The following is a 26,741-nucleotide window of genomic DNA, read 5'->3' as shown; positions in this document are numbered from 1 at the left end:
GGGGCAAATAAAGTCCCTTTAGCATTATGGGACAATGAGCCAAACTACACATTTTACTGTTGTGTGTAGTTTTTGCTTTCTACAGAGTACTGCCATGGAGGCTTCTCTCTCTGAGGACATAGAGAATTTTTATACTTTTCTTCTCTGGAGATCTTTCTTCTGAAAACTGTAATATCTAGATGCCTCCCCCCGATATACACACACATACCAGAGAAAAGATTTTGATACATTTAGTGGACAAAGAAAAAAATGGTACCCTATTCCCCCTACATTCTTTTCCATTTGTCTGTCAATATTTTTTGGCTCCATACATTCTCAATAAAATTGCAACTAGTGGGAGAACTTCCAACAGAGGTTGATTAGAAGGAGGCAAGGCCAGGCATTCTGTGGGTAGTCTTCTCTGTAGGAAGGCACTTTGGGATCACAGACAATGTTTAAATATATCTGTATAGTTGTTTGGGGAATTTGTAGCTTAAATAATTGTTGCCAAAAACAGTGTCCTGAAAGTTTTGTTCCTCGTTTCCTTTCAAGTTCTACAATGCATGTTTATAAAATCTGTTATCAGCTAGCTTAAAAGAAAAAAAAAGATAACTTTTTTAAAGACGTCAAGAAGACTTGTTTTCTTTCTGTTTATCTCTCTTCAGGCTGGATAACACATTAGAGGAAATTATATTTAAGTTGGTCCCAGGGCTTCGAGAACGTAAGTTTCCCCCTCTTCATTTGGTTGCTTGCTTTCTTTTCTTTGCAATCCTGTTGATATTCCAGCATAACTGAACTGAAATATCATGCTCCTTTTTTTGTTGTGAACTAGAGGAACTATACCGTGAGACTGAATTCTGGAAGAAAAACAAACCTCAAGAAAATGGAGATGGTAATTACATCCTTGATTTTTTTAAAGTAACGTTTTGATAAGATCCAGTGTATTTTAATTTCAGACGTCAAAAGCTGCATGAGAGTCAGTGCTCACAAAACTATACCTGTATGTTCAGCTGTTGCTTTTTCCCTTGGAGTTAACTCTTGCAGCTATTAGTTACATGGCTTATTTATACACATCATACGGTAAAATGCTTAGCTTCTAGAGTTGGTTGTCTACATAGTTGTGCATATAGAGAATATATGTTATGCTGTTTCTAATGTTTTTTATCCAGTTATACCTCCTAGGAGCATTCTTGTGCATCTGAAATGTTTCACATGGGCATACATAAGGAAAGGATTTGGGCTTTTGTTTTTTTGTCAAAATCTGTAATCTGATATTTGAAAAAAGAGAAATAGAATTGGGTGTTATTGTCATCAGCATACTGATGGCACCTCCCTCCCAAACCCAAAAAACCTCCCATAGCAGTCTTGTGAAGATATTGAACAGCAGAATAGATAAAATAGACCTATTCGTGACTGCATGTGCAACAGCCACCACACAAAGAAGGAACACTCAGCACCACCACATTGAGTTATGCCTCACTGGTTTCAGTACATCTTACTGCTTACTAAGCATACTGTGGATTTCATTCTTAGTCCATTTGTTTGAAGGTTGTGGAATATGTGTAAATGGTACGTTTTATTTCATTTTATTTATGCAGAAGAAAATCCAAAATCTGAAGATCCCAAAGATGATGAAGATGGAGATGAAAATCAAGATGATAAAGACTATCACAGGAGTGACCCACAGATTGCTATTTGTCTGGATTGTTTACGTAACAATGGGCAGTCCGGGGATAATGTAGTAAAAGTAAGTTTTGATAATATTTTTGTTTCTTAAATAACTCGAGCAGTATATGAACCCTTTTTATCTTCATGCTGTAAACAGCGTAGGTTTGTTGACAGTTGAAGATTCTAATTTCCTGCAACTATATCATTGTGTGCAACCTCTATTTCATGAGCAGTGAGAGGTGCCAAGGGTGCCTGCATTTACCCAGGGTTCACTTTCCTTGGGATGAAGGTCAGTAGAGACTGTGTTGTCTTTAGAATACATAATTAACACCCAAACAGATCTTGCTTCCCCAAGGGACGCCCAAAGCCAGGGAAGCTCCAAGTCACCACTCTGAGTCCAGCACAGAGCAAATATGCTTCTGTGTCTCCAGCTTCCAGCATCAGCATCACATACACGGCCCTCCTTGGCCTATTCTTCTCCATCCTAGGATGGCAAGGCATCCAGCCAGGTGAGGTGGGGGGGGGGGGAGTCCATCCATTTGTCTCTATGGCAACAGAGATCATTCTTTAAGTTGCCAGGGACAGTGACCTTGACAAAAGTCTGACCAGTTCAGCAACCTTTTCTAGTAGATTTAAAGCCTCCTTGATACAGGAGCACAGGCTTGGAGGGACCCAGGGTATCATCCAGACTGACCCACAAACCTATAATATTCTTTTTCAAAACTAGGAAGGCTGAACCCTTCCCCGCTTTTGCTTTGGAACACCTGTACCCAGGTTGCCCCCCACCCCCATGGGCTCATTTTCAGTCACTGAGTCTTGTTAGAATACATAAAACAGCAGGGGAAGTTTCACACCCTGTTGCCTATCGCCACTTCTCCACTTGAAATCAGCCTGCTACTTTCCCATATAGCGGCAGTCGAAAATATAGGCAGATATGTTCTTTGGTCTTCAAATGTCAGTGTTTTATTTAAAACATTTCTTACCTGCCCTTCATTGCAAATGCCATTCCATTTCACTGCAAATTAAAACAAATTGAGACACATTATACAAGTACTAAAAATAGAGTAGTTAAAACCAGCCAACTAAAATAAACATCAGTACTAACAGTGAAGTCCACTAAGAGCCTGGGCAAATAACCAGGTTTTCAGCTGCTGTTGAAAGGTTAAAAGAGTGGATGCCAATTGTATCTCACAAGGAAAGTGTTCTATGTATAAAAGTTCTGTTACACCTGTGAGCCTACCTTTATAACAGCTGGCATGCTGCCCTAAAACAACACTGCTATAACAAAAATGCTAAGTAGAGTAGCTTTTGTGTTGTCACTGAAAGTTTGTCAAATGAAGCTAACCTAAGGCTTCCAAATTCTAAATGTGTTCTACCACTTAGCTGTAGTACTTTCTCATCCTATGAATGATCAAGCAGGTTTGTCTGTTTTTCATTGGGTTTCATTTTGGAACCCAACAAAGACTGAAATGTGTATTCAAATTTATAGTTTTTTGTCTTCTTTCCTTTAGGGACTGATGAAGAAATTCATCCGGTGTTCTACACGAGTTACTGTAGGGACTATCAAGAAGTTTCTAAGTTTAAAATTAAAGCTTCCAAGTTCTTATGAGGTATGATAGACAACAAGCCAAAGATTTTACACTCCTTCCTGTGATTAAGTTAAATGGACATATCATGTCAGGCTTCAGATGTACAAATATTGTTTGGCTTTAACGTCAAACATGCACTGCAATATCAATAAGCCAACCCTTTCCAAATTTACTAAGATGCCGCTCACACTGAGTTCAGTGTACTCCAGTGTAAGTGTGCATGGGATTGCAGTTTTAGTGTCATAATCGAGGGTAAAGCCTATCTTTTACTGAGGATTATTATTCACTGAGAAATCAGCATTAATGTGACCCCAGTGAAAAATGCTACTAACTGCATAAACATTTCCTCAGTGAAAGTGTTACTTCATCTGAAATGGTATTTGTTCCTAACTCTGAGATATAGATGGGTGTTACTACAATGAAACAGGAAGTTTTGTCTCACTCAGACAATGAGACATTAATAATCCAGCCTTCACCTCTAACTGGTGAAAGCAGCTGTAGGAGTAAGGTAGGTTCTATAACCATAAATGCCAACAAATTGAGCATTGGCATTTTTGGCCGTAAATAGTGATTTGAAGAGGGAACATAGCACTACGGATACAGCACATGGCTGCATTCATTAAGTTCCAAGTTCAGTTTCTGCCATCTCCAGTTTGTTTTTCTAAGATCACGTGGAAGGCCTTGGCCTAAAACTGTGGAGAACTGTTGCATATTTAAGCTGCCCATGGTGGACCAGATGGACAAATACTGTAGCTTGGTATAAGGCAGTTTCCTGTACTTGTATGCTAAATAATTCTTTACCTTCCTTTATGATCAGACTGGCTGTCCCTCCCTCCCCCCCCCCTTAAGCAGCATATGCAGATTTATTTGTACATTCTCCACCTTACTTTTTTAAAAAATCACAATCATGTAGCTTTCCTATGCTCGCTAAAAGCCCTTTACTAATCTGATAATGGAATCAAATGGACTCCCAAGTAAATCATGGTTTTAAAACACTGCAATTTGATGTGCCGGAATCCAAGCTGCTTTTCTAGTTTGTCTCATTGTAGGTGGCATGTATAGATGCTGGGTCTTCTGTCTGGAGTGAAAGTGAAAATACATGTGGACTTGTAAAAAAAGATCTTTCTGGATCAGGGCCATTTCGTTTGTATTTTGTTCAGTTAAACAATGATCAACAATGTTGCACTAGGATAATGTGTTCTCATTTATACTCCCTATCATTTCCTCTAATCAGTTTCCTAAAACTGATTAGTATATAACATTGCAAGAATTTAAAGGAAATTGGTGTTTTTATGTTTGTGTTTTTTACTCTTAAGGCTATTTTATGATTTACAGTACTTCCCTTTTCCTTTTCTTTCTAAGCTGGATGTACTATGCAATGGGGAGATCATGGGGAAAGATCACACTATGGAATTCATCTATATGACAAGATGGAGACTACGAGGCGAAAATGTAAATAAAATTCGAAATAACTCTAATAATTTATTTTGTGTATATATAGCTTATTTGCTATCTTAAGTTTCTAAATTTATGTTTAAAAGCCTCAACAGGACTTATTAATAGCTATTTTAAAATGCATTGCTGGCTTCCAATAGTCCATGATTTCCCAAATTTTATGATACGGTGGCAAGATAACTGATGATTATTCCAAACCAGCACCACCTTGGCTGCTTTGGCACAGAGTGTAAACAAAGAAACCAGCTGGCAGTAGCTACTTCTTACTGGGAACTAAGATAAAAATTAAGTCATGGAGTCCAGGGAGAAGGGAGCCTTGCAGCCTAGGAATGTATTTGTCAGTGAAAAGTACAGAAAACAAAGCTTCTTGGTGCCAAGTGGTTACAAAAAACAAAAGAGAAATAGATCTGGGGAAATTGGGAAGGTGCTTGAACATTTATCATAAAGAGATCTAGTAGTTAGCTGCCTCAGGAGTAGCAGCTTCCTCACAAAGTACCATTTCAAAAAGATGAGCACTTGACATGGGTACCATTAGTACCATCTATTATATTATTCTGAGCAATGACTCAGACAGGCTGAGAAATGATTAAATGCAAGAATATTTAAGGACTTTCAGATTTGGAAAGGAATTGACTTGCATTGCTAAAAGTGATGACTTCAGAAAGATAATTTAATTTTTTTAATCCCTGGTTATGTTTTGCAATCATTTATGTAGATAGAAATCGTCCTTTAGACTAGTAGCACTTTTAAAACATGGCTTATACTAGTTTAATGCTTAGTATGAGCAGATAGGAGCTTGCACAATACATCTTTCCCTTTCTCTTTTCCTTGCAGTGCCCCTACAGAACACTGGAGCTGTAAATAGCTGCATAAGTGGAGGGGAGGGATGCACAGTATCAGATTAGAAAAACTTGCACCATGGAGATGCTTTTGGTGGGGAGCAGAGGAAGGGAAATGTCCATTGCATGGGCTTGTGATGCACTCACACAGTGTTGTTTACAACCCTATTCATCTACTGAATATAAAATAATGGGTGGGGGGATTATATATTTTCCATTCTAAGTGAATTCTAGTCACAACTAAGAAACTATTTGCATATCTTATAGCCTTAGGTAGCCTTTTTTTATTCCATTTTGTGCCTTAAGCCCTCCAAGTTAAGTGGAAAGCACTTTCACTCATTCAAGGAGAAAGTTCCTAATTCCCTCTCATTGCATCTGCACCCTTTGCTGCACAAATCCTCAAAAGATTTGAGGATCCTTCAAGAACACTCCCAACTCTCTGTAGGCAATTCTGAAAGAGTGGGGAAGCTATAGACCAGGAGGCAGGGAGAGGGAGCAGAAGGGCTTTTTATTCCCCTTGTACAATGGGGTCTTCAGACCAGTCCCTAGTAATTTTCACCTTGCTCCCTTTCTAGTTCTTTTGATTATAAAATGAATATGCCTACTATTAAAATTGGTCCAGTACAAGTTATACGTTTTGCTGTTAATCTCTGATAGCAATGCAATACCTGTCTTAATTGTAAAATAATTAAATTCTCAAATGTGAAACAGAATTATAAATGAGATGACTGATAATCCATGTCCAGTTGTGGATGCCTCTTATCTGATCAGAAACTCGTCTCCTTCGCAGTTTCGGTGTCAGAACTGCTCATCTTCGCAAGTCTGCTCACAGGATGGCTCTTTTTATCAGGTAAGAGGCACTCCCGACTGTACACATTATAGTCATTAAGATGACATTAACACAACCATTGTTAATGAAGCCCAATGGGTGGCGGGTGTCCTTTTAATTCCATATAAGAAAGTCTCCCAAGACCAAAATTAGCCTTGCAGGTCATAAGCCTCAGGTGCTTTCAGAAGGTCATGCAGATTAATTTTTTTAATGCATGTAATAATATTTATTCATTAATTTGTGAAATTTATATCCTACTTTTCTTTTCGCATACCCAAGGCACATATCAAAGATAGAAATAGTATAAAACAGTGACACTAAGGCTATAGTCCTAAGTCCTGATTAGCACTGCTATAGGACCTTAGAATCCATTGGGCATTTCCACCCATTGACCTTTTCCTATGGGGGTGCAGGGAGCTCCCCCACCACAGAAGCCCCTGCTGCAGCTATGGATCTGCTGGATCCTAAGGCAGTCCAGCTCCTGAAGAGAGACCCAGTCTGTTGTGCCAACCTGCAGCTGGTGCAGCCCAACAAAAGGGAAAGAAGTGAATGACACTGCCCCTACCTCCTGCCCTGGCCATTATAAGTTAAAGAACATTGAGGTGGCTCTGCCATTCTGTTTACCCCAATGACCCCTGGCTAGAATTAGGATTACTTTGATCATAGATATATAAACATAAGTATCCTAAGAAAACTTCAGAGATATGTTATAACAATTGAGGGCTGGCTTCTCCCTATACTGCTGGCACTTGATGTTGACTGGCTACCACATAGATGGAAGTTAAAAGGTAGTATTTAGCCCCTCTATCTGCTGTGGTTGTTGATGCTTCCAGTACCAGCAGCCTTGGTGACTCCCTCTGATGCTGTTTAATTGTTTGTGTATGATTTAAACACTTTTAATTGTTAGGATACGTGGAGACTAGGAGTGAATGGTTCATAGCCGTGTTTCATTAAGATAACTGGGAAAAGAACAAACACCTGGAGAGAGAGAGAGAGAGAGAGAGAGAGAGTTCAGTAGTGAGATGATAATCAAACTTCTGATAAAATAATCCATTTCCTTAGCTTTTAGTAAAATAGTAAGCCAAAACGATAGGCCAAAATGTCACAAGGTGATTTGCCCTCCTATAGCCCTGCTTGCTCAAGTTATGTTACATGTAACTAAAGCTGCATTCTCATGCAGCAAGGGGATGATCCCTGAATTGCCTGAAAACAGGGCTGGCGCGTCCCGTTTTGCCGCCAGAGGCAAAAGGGGAAGTGCTGCTACTGCACTGCCAGCCCCACCCCCTCTGTTGCTGGAAGAGAAGTGGTGTTGGCACCAGCACTGATTTCTGTTGAGATTTCACTGAAGTCTTGCAAGATCTCACCAGAAATCTTGGGGGCGCTGCCTCAGGGACTTTTACCACCCAAGGTGGCTGCTTCACCCTGCCCTACTGGTGAGCCGGGCCTGCCTTTCACCACCCAAGATGGTGTTTGATAGTTTAATTTATGTTAATAGTTTATTTAGCTGATTAGGACTTCATGGGATTTCAGCCTAGGATTTCAAAGGTTTCCGTGCACTGCTCTGGTTCGCCAGAAGCGGCTTAGTCCTGCTGGCCACATGACCCGGAAGCTGTACGCCGGCTCCCTCAGCCAATAAAGCGAGATGAGCGCCGCAACCCCAGAGTCGGTCACGACTGGAGCTAATGGTCAGGGGTCCCTTTACCTTTTACCTTATATGTTAAGCTGAACTATAGTGAGTGGCACAAGGGTCCTCAGTGTATTTAGCTTCCTCCTGCTCTCTGGAACATGTGATGAAGCCCAGTAAGGCCCCCAGCAGCAGATTTGCCAGGTTCACTGCTTCAAAGCAGGCCTGAATAAACAGACTGGAGATGACATTTGCATAGGGGCTGCTTTGAAAGGCTATACAGAGGGAAATAATGGGTTCAGATTGGTCCAGAAATTAGGCAATGTATTGTCTGATTTGGGGAGAAATACTTCAGCTCATCTCCAAGGCAGTCTGACATGACATGGGAAGAGCTAGCCCAACTCTTGTTGTTTTAATATACAGAGCCCCTCCTTTTTGTTTTGCTTCTTTAACGTGTATAAGTTGATGAGTAAAATATTTTGATACGTTTTAAATAATTCTACTGCATATGTGCTTATGTCTACATGCTGTCATTGTTCTGTTTTCATTGTGGTTCTAGTCTTACCCCATGGTACTCCAGTATCGACCCAGAATTGACTTCGGTTAGACCAAAGGGCCAGATCCCACTGAGATTAAACCTGCACTATATTTACCCATCGACAGATTGCACAATGAATGGACGTGCCTGGATTTGGGGGGGTGGGAAAACAAGATCAGAATTCCAGCATGCAGATATGGACTTTTTCTTCAGCTGATCAACTATCTCCCCCCCCCCCCCGTTAGCGTAATCCAAGTGCCATTCTCCTACTGAAACATTCATAAGATGTTTGTGACATCAGAGTTTGCGAGTCATAGCCAAATAGTTAAATGTATAGTCTGGAATACTTGCTTTGCCTGTTAGAAACCTTCCTTGGTCCATAACATTGATTAGATCGGCAGAGATGGCCATCGGCTCTTTCACATGTGGTGTTGCTGTTCGTTTGTTTTTTTCCACATTAACTATCTTACTGAAAAATGTTGTTTGAAAGTACTGTATAAAAAGGTTAAATATGCCTTTACATTTTTTTTGTATATAATACATGTTTTAGAAATGTGGTTGTTGTGCCACTAACGTTTTCTCATTCAGTTCCCCATAGGACCAGGTAGCTAACTCGTTAGTATACAGCAGTCCCTTTGCAGAATTTGAAATTTTAGATTTTGTGTCAGAGAAGTTAAATGCGACAGTTTGTATTGAATTGAAATGGTATAATGTCTCATATCCTTTCAGCAGTGTATATAACTTAACCTAGAGTTTTAAATTGCAGAAATAGCAAATCTGTAAACATGCAGCAGGTAAGGTTATTTTGTCTTTTTAAAAATCTATTACATAATATTTTTTTAAATAAAAGAAGAAACAGGAAGTGTCATAAACTGTAATATAAAAAGTGTTACATATTTTTTGAAACTGTTGCCATTGCAGGCTTCCCTTTTCAGATTTCCTTGAAGGCAACAATGTGGGAAAGAGGTAGTTTTGAAATTGGTGGTCTTAAGTGTGCTAGATTAGGTCCACTGCACCTAAATATACGTCTGTATTATTTTAGTATATTCAGTAACACACCAATATGTTGTAAAATGTTAATGGCATTTCAACCACATTTTCGGGTTATCTGGAATCTAAAAACTATAGTAAAACCGTTGTAACACCTGAAACAGAAGCAGATTTAACATGATTGACAAAGCTACCTGACCAAAACCCACTGACTGTTCAAGGGCGGGGGGGAGTTTCCCCTGACAAGCGGTAGTGTTACAAAAATACTAATGGCTGCCTTAGGTATCGCATGTGCATTCTTCCTCTTTTAAAAATGTTGTGTTTTGTTTATGGATATCATTACAAAGCTAGTAACATATTGTTATTTTGTTTCCTGTCTTCCATTACTTTTGCACAGTTAAAAGCCAAAACAATACAGCTGAATGATCTGTACAAGTTTTAATAAACAGAGTTATTTGTAGAGTAAACGGCACACTACAAGTAACTACATTCACTTTCAGATGCTATGATGTAATTAATTCACTTCAGGAAAATGTGGCAGTACAAATACCACAGCCCTAGCGTGTAAAAGTAGGAAGTAGATGGTGAAATAATTGTAGGCTGTCATTTCTGTGCCCCACAACATGATCAGGAATGTCAGGCACAACACAGCACATGGAAGGAAAAAGGAGTGGCTGGACTAAAGCCCATGCTGGCTTCCTCTAACTTATACTTGATGACAGTGTCAATAACTATCACCTGTTAAATGCTCTGGGCATGGTGCAGGAGTACCACTTCCATACACTCCTATTTTGGGTGCAGAGAGCTTGCACCTGCCTAACGTTCTCCCCCTTTCAACAGTTTGGCCTGCCACTCATGCCATATCAAAAACTGATTTTCTAATTCACTTCAGTTTCCAAAGCAGTTGTTTCACTGCATGTGAGGCTGCTGCTTGAGAAGGACGAGTCCACAGCTTCTTTAAAGTCTTGGAACTAATTATCTGGATCTTGGCCAGATTTTTTTTACACACACAGGTAACATCTAGCAGTGGATCTAATTACATTATATATAAGCCTACTTCTGTGTATAGGTTAGTATCTTAGGATGTGGCAAATTCCTCCTTTGCACTGTGCTTCACTAGAATGATTTTGGACATTACCTGGAAGGGCAAGGGGAGGAGAAAGGTAATGAGTTGATTTGTGTATCTGTTTGCATAGTCCTGGATGACCCCTGAAGCAGTAGCTCCTGCATCTTCCTTTGGGTGCAGATCCAGAATGTGTATACTTTGCCATGGAGAGGATATGGGAGTCACCACTTTTCCCCAAAGTGTTCCCCATATGTAACCTAAAAGCTTGGGAAGAGATGCATAGACCATAGTCTTCAGCTTTTTTAGGTAGCATCCAAAGATACCCTGAAAAATCTGTCAGTTCAGATCCGTTGTATGCATAGTGGCTTTACTTAAGTTACTGAAATTGTTGCCATTGAAGATTTGAAGGACCTCCAATAGCAGCAAATATTGATTTATTTTCTTCATCAGTGCTCTGCCAACTTGAGCATTGTTAAAAATTCCCACAAACAAAAGACTTTTTTATTTTCACAAATGGAGTATGTGCAACTTATTTCTGAACTGTTTTTTGGTTTCCTGTGGAAAATGAGCTGTTAAATCCTTCCTTTGATTCATGGAGGTAAATGTAATGTTTCAAAACTTCATTCCGACTGACTTAAAATACATTCTCAAAGTAATCTATTTATTTAATAGTATGCTTCCTTTAAACGTGTTTTGTCCAAATCCTCAGAAATCTAACAATTATAAACCTTGTGTAATTATGTTGTACACTAGCAGAAAATTTGCTATTCTCCGTAGAGAAAGGGCCATATAAAAACTAGAATTTGGGGTCTGGCTACAAAGATTTTCTACATCAATTGCAGTAGCATCTCAGATGTTTAGGGCTGGGAACCAACATCTAGTTCATCTTCTTTTTTATTTATTTTCATTTTGTTTTTAATAGCGTAACCTTGATTAATGGGAGCAAATATTTTCCACTTGAAAAAAAAAAGCATGGAAATCCAAGACAGACTTGTGAGCTGTGAAACGCTAAGAGCCTTAAAATGTTTCTTGCACATGTAACCTCTTTGTGGCTTATACCATTGCATTTCTGGTTCAGCTGTATAGTGCCTCTACAGAGTTGGTTGGGTAATTGTAGGAAGGACCACCAAGTGCAGTCGACTTCTATAGAACTTTCTAACTTCTTAGTTCACTGACGATTCTACCTATTTGTTCATCTGATCACTCCTAAAAATATATAAACGATGTACCAAGAACAAGTTAAATATGAAATATTAATAGAGCATGATCACAGGCTTCCTGTGTCAGAGGAACATTGCATAAATGAAGATAGTGCACACAGAGATATCCATAGCCAAACTGACTGAGGATAAAATAAAAATAAAATCAAACCTGACAATGGCTTCACTGTTTGCTCACTTCCTATAAGCCTAGTATGTGCTGAGGATTCTCATTCCAAGGCATGTTTTCTATTGGGAGAGTTCATACCTCAGCAATAAAGCATGTGATTTACATGCAGAAGGTCTCAAATGACATCTTCAGTTAAAATTAGGATAAAAAAGACTGCTTTCTGGAGAGCGGCTGACAGAGCAGAATGGACAATACTGGGCTTGATGGGCAAATAGTCTGGCCAGCTTCCTCTGTTCTGTGAAAGAGAATTGCTCCATGGACATTGAAGCTGTTTCCCATGTGCAGGCTGGCATTTTCCTTTCACAGAAGAAATGGAAAGCTTTTAATCTCACCCTGGGCATTTGAAACTACTGTTCTGCATGCCCAGCCCAAAGAATTGTAACACTGCTGTGCCCGCAAGTAAGCAGTAAATAGTATACAAGCTTAGGGCAGATAGGGATCCCTATAGGATAAGACATGAGGTTACATATGTAGATTGATTTGCAGGATTGAAGCAATGCTACAGGTTTAGATTCTTAGATGCTGGAGAGTGCCTGAAGGTCTCTGTTGCTTTAAAATTGGTCCTGAGAAATGCTCACTTACAAAAAGGTACAAAGGCTTTTGCTTCAGTGCTGGTGGCTCTGCTATACCTGGCCTATGAACCAAAAACTCTGTGCCCTGTCGATCTTGTAAATCTGCAAAGCACAAAATACTGCTCAAACTAAATTCATTCAGCCTTTTAAAAATAGCTTTGAGGTTTAGTTACATAATCCTTAGCCAGAAAGAATAGGCCTGGAGTATGTGACAAGGTATCAACATCCATTTTACAGATCTTTGTAGTATTTTTGTTTGTTTCTTTTAGCAAAGAACATTGCTTTCAATCATGTCTGTCCTGTGGGTTAGCAAATAAGGCAACACTGTGTCATGCATTATACACAGCATAGTCCATTTTGATACATCCCTTCAAAGTAGTTTTAACTTTAAAAAAAACACTTGTCTACAAAATTTTATTTGCTTTCTAGACTAGAAAATAAAAATGCATAGATTAGCCTACCATATTGCAGTCAGCCATTGAAAAGAGAAACTCTGTGGCATTAAAAAATAATAACCCAGGTAACTTCTTGAGGGCTGTATTCCTGTACACACTTACTTGGGTGTGAGCACCCCCAGAACTTTGTAGGACTGACCTATGTGTCAGCCTGCATAGAATGGACTGTAAGTGTCCTTGCATAAGATGTGAGCTGCTTCCACCTGGCAGTTTATTGTGGATATAGTGCTGCTCATGTATGCAAGTTCTGTGCAGTGTCCACACAACATCCTTATAAAAATGTCATCCCATGATATTTTCCCTTTTAATCTGGATTTACTGTTTTCGTAGAAGTAAAGAAAACCCCCGCAGAAACAGTAAGTCTGTATTAAATGGGGGGGGGGGCAGGGAAGGATATGGGATGGCATTTTGTTGAAGATCTGTAGACACAGCAACAGATTTGCATCAGTGAGCAGACCAAGTCTAAAATAAACTGCCTTGAGAATCACAACAAGTGGTAGGGACCAGAGAAGAGAGAGATTAGCTGTTATTCTTCCAAACTTATTTGTATGTAGTTGGTGGTTGAATCGGTACAGCTCTTGAAGTATGTAGAGAACTAACTGCATAATATCCCATTGTTAATTTTCTTTTCAGGTATGAACTATTTTAAGCCTTTTCTTTTTCTGTGTCAAAAGTGGTAACATAATAAACCTTTTTGTGGTTGTAAAGTTTAGCTTATGAATCATTCAAATTGAAGTGAAAAAAAAATCCAGGTCATTATTAATGACAGTCTATCCTACTTAGGAATAAATGTATTTTTGTAAAGGAAATGCACTTGTAAATATTTACTCTGTTATCTGTTATCTGATATCTATGTTTTGTTTTGGAGGGGGGGAAATGCTGCCTCTTAGGGGATTGCCTAAATATTTTTAGGTTTGTTCTAAAATGGATTTCCTTTGCATTTGTGGCATGTTCATTCTGTACATAGCTGAATAGTTACAACTGGGCTAATCACGTTTTATATCTGGACTTAGCTAAGTATGTCCTGAGTATGCCACAGAGTCTTTCATTAAATCTACCTGAAAGCAGAATGTGCATTGGTGCTGTGTTTCCATCATCGATATTAGCTTCCTTCTGCCTTACAGCATTCCTATCTTTGTCATCATGTTATAACAAAGTTCTGGATTAACTGTGACAGTCGCACTTCAGATTGATGTATCACTGGCTGCTTACTTTGTTTGCAGCTTATAATAGGATTGTGAGCTTTGGGTATCAAAAGTGGTGAGCCAGGAGACAGAGGGCCTCTCCAGATGATCTCTTTATTGAGCATTCATCCCGCAGCAGTTAGTTTATATCTGGTCTTCACTGAACATTCGTAGTGATTTGTCTGCATTCGTCCTACTTTGCTTGTTAGTCATCTACCTGTTAGTCATCTGTTCATCTCAGACTTTTCAATGTACTTCCTGGTCTCTTTCCTAACCACAAAAAGTCCATTTTGTTTTAAAAGTGGGCTTGCTATACTAGGGGAACAGAGCACCTCAGTCTGCTTCCATTGCTCACGCCTGGTATGCACTTTAATCTTTCCCACATATCCCTGACAGTCTGGAGGCACCCAGAGCAAGAGCAAGTAAGGCCAAGACCAAAACATACAAACAAACAAAACTCCTTGTGAGTTAGGACAGATCTTGGACTCAGGGCAAGATGGTAGAGAGAGAAGCTGGTTGGTTATGATGAGTGGAGGCTGGCAAACTCTGAAGTCAGCTGGCTATTTAGCCCCCAATCCTGATTATTTTAACAGAAGACCATTTTACCTCTTGGCCCAATAAAAGGCTGGCTGCTTGGCAACCAGGTTATAAAACCCGTTCTCATATCCAGTCAGTAGTTCAGTGAACTGGGGTGGGGGCGGGGACAAAGAAATGATCCAAATATATATCTTTCCAGTGCAGGTGGGTTGTATACCTGCATATTTTGAAAAGCTGTTCCCTAGGAAACTGCTGTTGGAACACAGAAAAGGTTTCAGCTGCAATTCTTGAATGACTAATACAAGGGGGGTTGCTGTCTGAAAAGAATTGAGAAGGGGAAGGTGCTTAAGCTATAAGACTAGAGTTAGCCATTGGAAATTGTGCAGTAGCTGGAATTTAGTCCTTTTTTAATCTATCTTTTTGGGCCAATCACTGGGAAATAAATTACGTGCGCTATAGAATGAAGATGGACGTCAGCAACCCTGGAACTCAGGCTTGTGGTCAGATTCTGATAACTGTAATTCTGAGATGTTGCCTGACCTGAACCCCTTTAGAATAGCAGAACTCCATGACATCGCATATAATCTCTTTGATGGAAATACTGTATAGTATATCTGAACACATGTGGCTGACCCAAAGTTTCCACTTTCACTCCTGAATGCTTTAACTCCAGTTGTTAATCTTTATTGTTTTGTCTGTTTTCCCTGAGAATTCTTAGTTCTCAACCACTATGCCAGAGAATTTGTTAATGTCTTTTAATTTTATGACATTATGACCTCCAGTTACTTTTCCTAAGCTGGATTGCAGCCTGCAAAACACATGCCTGCCTGAGAAACAGTGGCTGGCATTAATTCTATCTAAGGCAAGGTGTAGATGTTGCATTCTATTATGATCAATATTTTTGGTGGCTGCTTGTCGTTTTGAAGTTTTGATTTGTATCAGAAGGCAATACCAGTAAAAGACACAGCAGCATATGCACATTATATAAACTTGGCTGAAAAAATGTGTTATTAATCAGCCTGGGGGCGGGGCAGGGAATGTACAAATAGTACTAGCCCACACAAATTTGCACTAGTCCACTTATCCACAACTTCCTATGTTAGTAGATGGATTAAGGAAGAATGAATGAACCAAAACTCCTCAAATTTAGCGAATGTTCCTTTTCTAGCATGCCCAGAAGGGATTCATACTTGCCATGGGCAATCAGATTAGTAGCCATTTATAACCCTGTCATTAATTATATTACATGTTATGTACTCATTTTAATAACGGAGATAATGCTTCAAAGGCTGCGTTTAATGCTAATATCGATGTTCACAGCACCATTGTAAGCTGCTGATGGAAACCACATCTTGTACGGTCCATATGCTGCAATATGCTTTTGGCCCAGTTGGCTAAAATCCTATAAATAAATATCAAGTTGGGCAAGTTGTATAACTCCTTTGCTTGTTAGCCCTGAATTGCTCCTTTCTGAAAGCAATAAATATATTCATGTTGTAACATCTGTTGTGCAGCCTACAGTAAGAGGCATTTTTTTGCACTTTTGTTTTCTATCTAATTTATTTTGTGCTATAAAAAGAATTCTTTGGTTCATCTGAAAAACTGTCTCATTTGTAAAAGGCTTTGAATGAAAATGTTCTCTGGCTTCAACTCACATCACACTAGCAACCATAACGACTTCACACTGACCAAAAAATAATAATATCAAAATAAAGTTCCATTGAGTGAGATCTTGGATCATTGTGGCACTAAATCCACACCACCAGCGTTATGCCATGTAATTTCAATTCAAATAATATTTGCCCATTTACCATATATTCATGCCTCCTCCTAGAATTAGGCTAGGATCCAAAGCATCTTTGGATGCCCGAGTGGTTTCATTATTTTTTTATTATTATTATTTGTATCATAGCTTTCAAAATACAAATCTTGTAGCTTACAAGAAACATTAAACTACCGGTACATTTTTTTAATGAAAAGCACAACAAAATGCCATAAATATCCTTCCCGCATGCCAGGTGATGATAGAATGCTCTGTTGGGAGAGACAGAATAAGATCTAGCTGGGAAACACTCTGATGTTTGCTTTTTTTGTGTATTCCACCCTCTCCTGGAATCCTTTGCACAGGGCACTGAATGTCCTTGATGGGGGGGGGGGTCTGGTGGGAGGGAAAGCCTCCTGGGCCAGACCACTGGCCCCTCTAGTCCAGCATCCTGTTCTCACAGTGGCCACCCAGATGCCTTTGGGAAACCAAGCAGGACCAGAGGACAAAAACACTTCCCCTCCCCATAGCTCCTGGCATTCAGAAGCATTACTGCCTCTGACCATGATGCAGAGTCTAGTCATTGATAGCCTTATCCTCCATGAATTTGTCCATGCTTATCTGAAGAACATCCAAACATTTCATCTCACACAAGGGCTTTTGGTCTGCTTTATATGTGGGATTTTCCAATGTAGAGATAATCGGTTTCTCAATCCATATACTAGCAGCAAAATAAATGCTCGTGCCAATTAAACGTTTTATTGCCTGTGTTTCATCAGAACCATTTTTCTCATTTGATCCTGATCTTGCCTCTGTGACACTGGCTGGGTACTGCACAATGTCTTTAGTATCTATGCATTCATCCACCCACCCTAGAAGTTTGTTTAAAGCAAAGGCTATTTCCTGCAAGGTGTTCAACTGCTGCTAACAAACGCCCTACTGCTATATGATCAGACCTGGCAAATGTACAAATGCACCGGGGCCAGCCCATTCTGTTGCCTAAAACAAGTTGGCCCCTCATATTTTGCATACAGAATCTGATGACAGGAGTAAGCCAGCAGTAAGTTACACCAAGCAAGTCGGAGTTAATTATTAGTAAAAACAGGATCTGCACAGGAGTGTCAGGCCTAATGAGCAAAGCAACTCATCTCTGGTAAGTCTTGTCCCCATGAAGCAGTTGCTGAGACTGAAGGTCCCTGACTCCTCACAGCTGCCTAAGTCCCCTCCTCTAAATTCTCCCCTGCCCTTTTCATGCCTCTCCTAGTTTTGGGAGACCACAGGGGAGGAGAACTTATCACAGCAGGAGGGGGAGATATCCATGCCTCTTCCCCAATCAGACTCATGTCTGCCTCTGGGCCTCCCGCTTGATTTGGACATTTCTTCACCACAGACTCTCTAAGCTCACTAAGGCCTGTTCCCTCCTCAGCTTCCGAAACCTCCTCTTCCCAGTCTTCTCCCTCTGGCCACCCATCATTGTGCCACCACCAATCCCTGGGCTCTGAGCCTTCTTCCCTTGGGGGTTCCCCAGCTGCTTCCTCCCACCATTCCTCTGCGACCAACCAGTCCATAACATCTGATCACAATGTCAGCTGAGTCTTACTTCTGGCAATGAGACATCACAGTTCAGTGCAGCAGGCAAAAGGGTGTAAGTCGTGTGGCCTTAACAGCTCTCCCCTAACACAGAATCATAGAATTGTAGAGTTGGAAGGGACCCCAGGGTCATCTAGTCCAACCCACTGCAATGCAGTAATCTCAGCTAAAGCACTCACAACAGGTTGCCATCCAACCTCTGCTTAAAAACCTCCAAGGAAGGTTTTTCTCACTGCTGCCCCTCATCCACCTCACTCTGCCTAATGGCCCTGCGTGGGGCATTTCTTTGTAAACACGCAAAAAAGAGGGTTTGCCTTTTCCTCCTTAACTTTCAGTGATAATTAAGCATTTGAATAATGTGTGGCGGTCACAAACAGTTCACCGGCACATTTTTTAAAAGGTTTGTTAATCTCTACTCCTCTACATAGCTATATATACACATTGTTGTTATGTATTTTAATTTAGGAAATGACATCCCTTTGTATAAATAATTCCGAAAAGCTGGGGAAGAGTGTTTCTGAATGCAAGGATATTTTCTCTTCCTCTGTTATTTTAACGGGACGCATGCCAACCTTTTTGTGAATTATGAATGCAGAAGGCTCCTTTCCAAATGAAGTTGCTGGATGCCTGCCATCCGAATGAGGCATTTGCCTGACAGAATGCCAGCACATTTTTTGTTGTTGTTTAAGTCAAAACTGAATGATTAAATCGCTTTTTCCATCAAAGGGAAAATTCCATGGAAGGAAAAAGAGGGAAGCAAGCACAGGAGCTGGTGCTCAAGAAAACGACCTGTAGCAGCGCCTTAAATGTTGTCTTCTGTCGTAACTGAAAGAGTTTTTTAAAAACCCAGGCAGATTACAATAAAATATCAAAATAGCAATTGCTAACCCAGAGATAGGCATAGAAATATGCATATACATATAGTTAAACTTTACATAGGTAGGTAGGAAGCTGCCATATACCAGATCAGACCCAAACAGGCCGAGCACAAAAAGAGCTTTTAAGCTATTTAGCCAGCCTCGGAGACTGGGATGTTCTCACTGCATCTTGTAGGGCCATCTGAGTCCCTGCAAGCATCTGTAGCCTTTCAGAACCAGTGCACCGAACAGGCCTTGCCCACCCAAACAAGGGGGAGATCTTGAAAGTGCTTACCATGCCAGGAAAACTCAGCGCAAAAGGAGCTTTTAAGCTTTCTGCCTTTCTTGCATTTACCTCGCAGAATTTCAACCAGCCGGCCTTCAACCGCATATGTTAAATGTGTGTAAGATGCAATTGTACTGTGCAGTCTAAGATAAGGAGGGGTTTAAAAGTAACAGGATGGTGCACAATCACAGGGAAACAAGCAGAGAGTGTAAGGAGGAATGCACAGTGGCTGCAGACTACTCAGTGTGCACATGTGGTTGTACTTGAAAAGTCAGAGCAATCATGTAATAGACTCTAGTTTCCCCTCACTGTATTGATATTCAAAATGCTGCCATGGTCCATGCGGAGAATGGCACATCTTAGAATGGCACATTTATTTTTAGCATGGAAAAGAGACATATTGGCGGATCAATTCAGCAGAGACATGCAACACAAATGGTCTTAAATAATACAGTAACGATCAAATGCTTTCCCTGGAGAGCAAAACCTCAAATGTATCCCTGATGCCTATAATTTCTTTATGTTCTGGTTTTTTGGAGGTATCTTTACCCAGTTCTTCAGCAGACAAAAAGCCTCTTATAGAGGAGCTTAGAAATATGAACAATAAGACAATCCCTGCTCTCAGGCTCACAATATAAAATACATGACAGAAAAGGGAAGGACACTGGGAAGGATGAGGAAAATGCAAACTCAGGCATTAGTTCTCCATTACAGAATTTTTGCTAATAGGAATTCAAGAAGAGGAGGAGCCAAAACCTGCCAGTCTCTCAGCCCAGCCAATAGGTAGACCCAGCAGAACCATCTCTCATTTTGCTGTAGCTTGGTGGAATGGCTTCTAGTAGATGACTATTGAGGGAGGAGCTGATACATAGGATGTTGTTTACATACGCATTTATTTAAAGCATTTTACCCTGCTATTTAGCCGTTAAAGAGCAGTTTACAAATATCAATCATAAGAAGAAGATAAAAATATTTATTTGTGTCAGCCACAAGCCATAGCAAAGGAATCAAATACAGTAAAATGCAAATATAGCTGGGTGGTTGGCTATACAAAATGAATCAATAATAAGTTGAAGCCAGCACCCTGTGAAAAAAAAACATCAAATCATATCATTCTTTCCCAAAGACCTGATGATGCTGTTGAAGACCAACTTACCAAGACAGTTTTGTTCTTTCTCTCTGCTGCCCTGCTTGCCTCTCTTTGCCATCCTATGGGCACAAGCCCTGTCCCTCATCTCAGTAAGCCACCCTTTGTGCCTGGTACGGGTCAGGGCAGAGGGTAGCAATGAAGAAATTTTCCTGTTTTCTTCCAAGGGTCAATTGCCAGCAGTGGGCGGAGCAATGAATATAAATTGTACCTTTATATACTGTAAGTTAGCTTCTCTATACCCTCTCTAACTTCCACCCAGGAAAGCAAAAGGCATGAGCAGAGTTCAAGGACCAGGGGTCCCAACTTGAATACTAATAATTTTTAAAATATTTTAAAAATTTATATCCTGCCCTGGGTTGCCCCAGCCACTCTGGGCAGCTTCCAACACACAAAAAAGCATAACGTAACATCAAACATTAAAAACTTCCTGAAAAATAATAATTGGGGGAGCGCCATGTAAGCCCCACCCCGCATAGTCAATTACATGACATGGTGCACACAATGCCCGTCAACTTTGTGGGGGAGGCAGCCACCTCAAATATTTTATTGGGGAGGCTGAAGGGACCTCCACCCCTAGGAGTTGACTCCTATATCAAGGACACATTTCAGCCAGCTCAAAAATCTCAAGGATGTTAAGCAGGACAAGTGAGGGGTGTGACTTGGGGAGAGTTATGAGGGCCACGACAAGAGAGGTTTGGAGGGCCACATCCAGCCCTCAGAGCCTGAGGTTCCCCACCACTGGATAGGGGCAGTGGGAAAGATTGTACATTTTGTGCCTGGTATGGTCGGATGGTGGTGTCTGGTGCACAAACAGCCTGGCCGTACCGCAGCTCACCCCCTCCTCCTAGCCAGGTGGCAAAGGGCCAGGTGACTATAGGGGGCCCTGCCTGGAGTGGAGCGGAGTAGTAACTTCTCATTCTGCACCTGAGCTGTACATTCTCGCTAATCCCAGGGATGACACAAAAGTGCCCTTTGTAATGTTCATGGCCTCATCTTACTAATGTAACATATCCCTGTCTGCCAATATTGTAAACTTTCAACAAGGAGACATTGACAATTCTATCTGCATAAGTGCTAATCCACTTCAGTGCCATTCATTTTTGGGAAGCAGCCGGTGGGGGTGGGAAAGGAGGAAATAATAAAGCGGTGATTTTGTTGCTGGTGTCAATTGCTTCTTTCAACCAGCCTGCAATGATAAACATGCTTCATAATTTAAGTGACAGTCAAATGCCAGCCAAAGTCATTCTGCCTCTTATTTTTAAATATTCTTTTGCATTTTTGCTTGTGATTTGATTTCTTCTGTTTGATATGGAAGTAAAATGTGTGGCATCCAAAAGATGCAGGCAAATGCTTTGAAGAGTCTCTGCTGTGACATCTAAGTAAAGAAAAGAGAATTTGCAATGCAAATTAACTGGCTTTTGCTATGCTTGGAAATAATCTATATACAATGTTGCATCTTTGGATCAGCCCTGCAACTTTCTAAAGAGCTAAAGGCAGCTTCTCTCCTGAGGTGCCTATTATCATTTTTAAAAAATACTATGAAGTTTCTAACGACACATACAGCATCACATCTAGTTTTGACCCTTAAGCTGCAGAGCATAACCTTATGTATGTTGAACCAAAATTAAAACCAGAAAAGTAACTCAAAAGTGACTCAAGCTTATCAGAACATCACTTTATGATTCGCTTTAAACTGAGCCAACCTGTTGAAAAGTCCAGCCCAATGTATCTTTAGTCACAAATGCAAGTTTCACCTTTCCCTTTCTCTCATAGGTTTCTGTGACAGCAAAACCGTACAGATTTACTCCATTCAAAAGCATGTGAGCAATGAATTTGAAATCTACTTTCATCGGGCGACAGCCTCAGTTTGAATTGTTTCCAGTCTCTAGATATTTGAGCTTCCTTGTTTAAAAAACATGTGAGGAGTTCTATTCTTAGCGACACTTGCCTGTTCCAAAGATGTCAACAATGGTCTAATGACTTCCTGGGCAGGCCACACATCCCAGGCCAAGACCAATTACTGGAACATACCCTCCAACATTTCTCCGTTGAAAATAGGGACGTCCCATTCCATAATGATAATTTTACTATTTATACCCCACACATCCTACTGAGTTGCCCCAGCCATTCCGGGCAGCTTCTAACATATATAAAAACATAATAAAACATTTTAAAACTTCCCTATACAGGGAGTGGTTAGATAACTCCATACCCTCCAACATTTCTCCAATGAAAATAGGAACATCTTACCATACCATCCAACATTCCTCCAATGAAAATAGAGACATCCTAAGCAAAAGTGGGACATTCCAGGATCAAATCAGAAACTGGGATGGCTCCTCTAAGTCAGGGACCTCCCTGGAAAATAGGGAGACTTGGAGGATCTGCTGGAAGGAGGAGCGGCATTGTTTGGCTTGAGCGTGATGCAGCTCAGGCAGGCAGCTTGCCAATATCTGTAGCCTAAACAGAGCAGAGCAAGCAAGTTGCAAGCAGCGAACAGAGAAGGCAACAGAGGAGCATTCTGCTCATGGCTCCCGAAGCAAAACAAAACTGCAAGTATGTCACATTTCCAAAAGTTTTTGGGTCTCATCTATCTATCTTGGGAGACAATTGAAGAATGTGCCTTCAGGGGTGAAGTCAAACCACTGAAGAGTTACAGTGCCTGTTGTGGCTGTAGAGACTGATATGGGAGAGACATGTTTTGTTTGCTTTCCAAAAGTAATAAAATAAAATAAAATATTGGGATAAATTTGGCCATTTAACAAAAAATATTGTCACAAGTAGAGATTTGCTTCAGTATGTCCGATCCTTACAAAAGTTGCTGAATGGTTTTAGGATTAAGTGTTGATTTATGACCTTTCCCCAGAAAAACGACTCTCCCTGCCCAAATAAATCCTACTGATAGTTGTATCATAAAATGTTATTCATCCCCTTTCCACTGCTTTTTGCCTGCCTCTGAAATACATTGAAATGCCTACTGTGAAACTTGTAAATGCATCAAGAAACAAAGCAGCAGGTCTAAAATAAGAAATCTCATAAATTATTGTGGAGCTGGTTCAGCTCCCTCCAGCTAAATCAACAATTGCACTTTAGCTGTACTTGGCTCTTGGTGAAAGAAAATAAGCATTCAACATCTCCATATGAGGTCACACATCCCATGGATCAAAATGCAACTTTAGCTGGACTGGTCCATAAGCTATAACACCCCTCCTCTGTTATAGCATGAGATTCCTATATGTACCTAGGGAACTCTATCACTAGATCTCAGCCAATGGCTTTTTACTCAGGGGGTGTTCACACTAATGCCACCTCCACATCCAGTGCTAGTTTTTGAAACTACAGTCACATGTTAGCCACAATCCATATTCATCCTGTATTGCTGTCTGATGCATTCCCCCCCCCCCAAACCAACTTCAGTCCGACCAGAAAACTGGATGTGGATAAGCAGTAATGTGGACATAACTAACAGCCACCATACTTGGGCAAATGAGAACACACGCACAGATAACAGCTTCATGAAGAGTTTGTGGTGGGGAGGGGGAACCAAAACATCATGTGCATTGGGTGGAAACTTCCTCACCTTCTTTCTGATGTGAACAAACTGTGAATGCAGTTTGAAAGGCTAATGTGTATATATCCTAATAATCTCTGGAGCAGATTTCAGATTTCATGGGGGAGTCTTCAATGGGGCAAAAGGAATCACCACAAACTGTCACCTTCCTCGTTTTCCTGATGGACGTTGAACATCACCCCAAGATTCCATAAATATCCTGAAATGTAATTATTAAATGAAAAATAGAAAAGACTGACAGGGTGTACTGGCTTGACATGATATAAGCTTGCTCTGGAGCATCGTATCACGCTCAGAGAAAGGATCCTGTGGCTGATTAACCCATGTTTCTACTTCCCCTGGCAATGAATTGATTGTTTCCTTAGTACAGGGATGTCCAACAGGTCAATCGTGATCTACTGGTAGATCCCTGTGAGGTTTTGGTAGATATCTGGCTCCCTTTCCTTGTTGTTGGTGTTTAGTCATTTAGTCATGTCCGACTCTTCATGACCCCATGGACCAGAGCACGCCAGGCACTCATGGATCACTGCCTTGCCGTGGCGAAGGGGCTTGAATAACTCAGAGGAGCTATGAACTATGCCAAGCAGGGCACCCAGGTCATAGTGGAGAGTTTTGACCAAACGTGATCCACCTGGAGCAGGAACCGGCAAGCCACTCTAGTATCCCTGCCAAGATAACTCCCTTTCCTTAGCATTGCTAAAACTGACTCTTGCCCTGCCCTCTTGCCCCACCCTCCACTGTTGTATGATCTATGGAAGACAGAGCTTTCTCTGTGCTGCTGTTTTGATCCATAGCAATCTTTTTGTGAGTGACTTTACCCTTTTTTCCCATGCCTTTAACCCCCCCAAAAAATAAATCACCCCAAAAGCTTATTTTTAACCCCTAAAAAACGGGGGTTCTACTCCTCCCTTAAAAAAAAGCTCAGAAACTTTGAGCTGAAACCCCCCCCCAAAAAAAACCAGGGATAGATCACTGCCAGTTTATAATTCTGAAAGTAGATCACAGTCTCTTGAGAGATGGCCACCCCTGCCTTAGTATAATGACTGCTTCAATTCTCCACTGGTTAAATGCAAAGCGTTACGTCAGAGGATTTTGGGAATATTATTTCTTATGTGGTGGTTCTTGCTGCAGCAGAAGCCATATAAGAAAACAGTTATGTGTAGCTTGGAATGACTAATTATTCAAAGGCGATCTTGTTCTTTATAGGTGGAAAGCTGATCCAGCTACTGCGCCACGTTGATGGAGGTTCTCCCCATGATCTGAATTATTTCATAGAGAAGGTATTCAGACTATGTTACCAGTAGAGAACTCAGCCTTATTAGGCTGAGACAGGCTTCTCAGAGGCTACATTTTTCCACATTCCAAGAAAGATTGTGGATAATCCTTAAGCAGCCAAAAATTACCTTTTATGCAAAGCTAAGCTATAAAATACACATTTTTTCTTAAAAAAAAAAAATCCAAATGACATAACCTATTAAGAGAAATGTATCACAACATTGCACAGATGTCAGAGTGGCGACTGTGAGATTTTTGCCTTGCTCTGGCATGTGTGACACAACATGCTTCTTTAAACCATCTGGTTGTAGCTTTCTAAAATTATCCCATGGCCTGGTGCAGTGTTAACTGAGATAAACTGCTGAGTGGTGTGTCAGCGTTGGCCCATGTTTCCTTACAGTACTGTGTGTGAGCAGAAGTGTGGTGAATGTTGACATTTACCAGTAATTCTGAATAATTGCAGAGGTCAATGTCAGAACTCTATGGAAGACTATAGTGCAAGCATGGGGATCCTTTGGCCCTCCAGATGTTCCTGAACTACAACTCCCATCAGGGGTGGTGGGAACTGTAGTTCAACAACATCTAGAGGGTGTGAAGTTTCCTATATATATTTGCTCGAGTGAAGATTGAGGCTGACTAAGTGGCTACAATAAATGTCCAAAAATTATTCACATTTCCCTCATTGACTGCGAATTGGCATTTACTGTGCCATGAACAATAATAATAATAATAATAATAATAATAATAATAATTTATTATTTATACCCCACCCATCTGGCTGAGTTTCCCCAGCCATTCTGGGCGGCTCCCAATCAAGTGTTAAAAACAATACAGCAAGTAAATACCAAAACTGAGCTTCATGACACAAACATGTCTGATATTTTCTGCTGGATTTTCTATCAATTTAAGAATTGCCAGTGAAATGTTTGGCAGTAAAAGTCACCGAATTCTGATATTTACTGTAACTCACAAGCACGATCAGACATGGCAACCTGAGGCTGCTGAAACAGAAAGCTTTAAAGAAAGGTTCAGACTGCATGGGTAGGCAAACTAAGGCCCGGGGCCGGATCCAGCCCAATCACCTTCTAAATCCAGCCCGTGGATGGTCCAGGAATCAGTGTGTTTTTACATGAGTAGAATGTGTCCTTTTATTTAAAATGCACCTCTGGGTTATTTGTGGGGCATAGGAATCTGTTCATTCCCTCCTCCCCAAAATATAGTCCGGCCCCCCACAAGGTCTGAGGGACAGTGGACCGGCCCCCTGCTGAAAAAGTTTGCTTACCCCTGGTTCAGAGTAATGACAGTGAGATGAGAAAGGGGAAGGCCACAATTCAGTAGCAGGGCTCATCCTTCACAGGCAGGAGGTCCCTCGTTCAATTCCTGACATTTCCAAATAAGGCTGAGAAAGAACTCTGCCTGACACTTTCTAACTACTCCACACAGAGCTACCGTATTTTTTGCACCATAACACTCACTTTTTTCCTCCTAGAAAGTAAGGGGAAATGTCTGTGCGTGTTATGGAGGGAATGCCTACGG

At 40.7% G+C, this 26,741-nt stretch overlaps 1 protein-coding gene and 2 long non-coding RNA genes across 6 annotated transcripts in view; 2 read left to right on the top strand and 1 right to left on the bottom strand.

The window, feature by feature from the left end:
• Positions 1-16,214, top strand: part of PCGF5 (polycomb group ring finger 5) — a 40,273-nt gene extending 24,059 nt beyond the window's left edge. For 2 of the 4 annotated variants that reach the window (XM_081004630.1, XM_081004629.1), the window contains exons 4-10: positions 645-700; positions 812-871; positions 1,578-1,726; positions 3,159-3,257; positions 4,599-4,688; positions 6,321-6,380; positions 8,543-16,214. In XM_081004630.1, coding sequence (XP_080860756.1) covers positions 645-700; positions 812-871; positions 1,578-1,726; positions 3,159-3,257; positions 4,599-4,688; positions 6,321-6,380; positions 8,543-8,590 — 562 coding nt within the window. In that variant the 3' untranslated portion in view covers positions 8,591-16,214. Of the gene's footprint in view, positions 1-644; positions 701-811; positions 872-1,577; positions 1,727-3,158; positions 3,258-4,598; positions 4,689-6,241; positions 6,381-8,542 lie in introns of those variants that run through there. The other 2 variants (XM_081004631.1, XM_081004632.1) reach the window with 2 other exon arrangements.
• A 3,936-nt stretch (positions 16,215-20,150) lies between these two features.
• The window catches only part of LOC308476781, a 27,931-nt gene continuing 21,340 nt past the window's right edge, over positions 20,151-26,741 (bottom strand). The window contains exon 3 of the long non-coding RNA XR_013986089.1: positions 20,151-21,734. This is a non-coding gene — a long non-coding RNA (uncharacterized lncRNA). The remainder of the gene's footprint in view (positions 21,735-26,741) is intronic.
• LOC308476779 overlaps positions 22,142-26,741 on the top strand; it is a 6,327-nt gene continuing 1,727 nt past the window's right edge. Inside the window, exons 1-2 of the long non-coding RNA XR_013986087.1 lie at positions 22,142-22,915; positions 25,137-25,210. This is a non-coding gene — a long non-coding RNA (uncharacterized lncRNA). The remainder of the gene's footprint in view (positions 22,916-25,136; positions 25,211-26,741) is intronic.

Source organism: Podarcis pityusensis, assembly GCF_964106645.2.
Source record: "Podarcis pityusensis genome assembly, chromosome: 5".
NCBI lineage: Eukaryota > Metazoa > Chordata > Lepidosauria > Squamata > Lacertidae > Podarcis > Podarcis pityusensis.
This window is presented reverse-complemented; position numbering and strand designations above follow the sequence as displayed.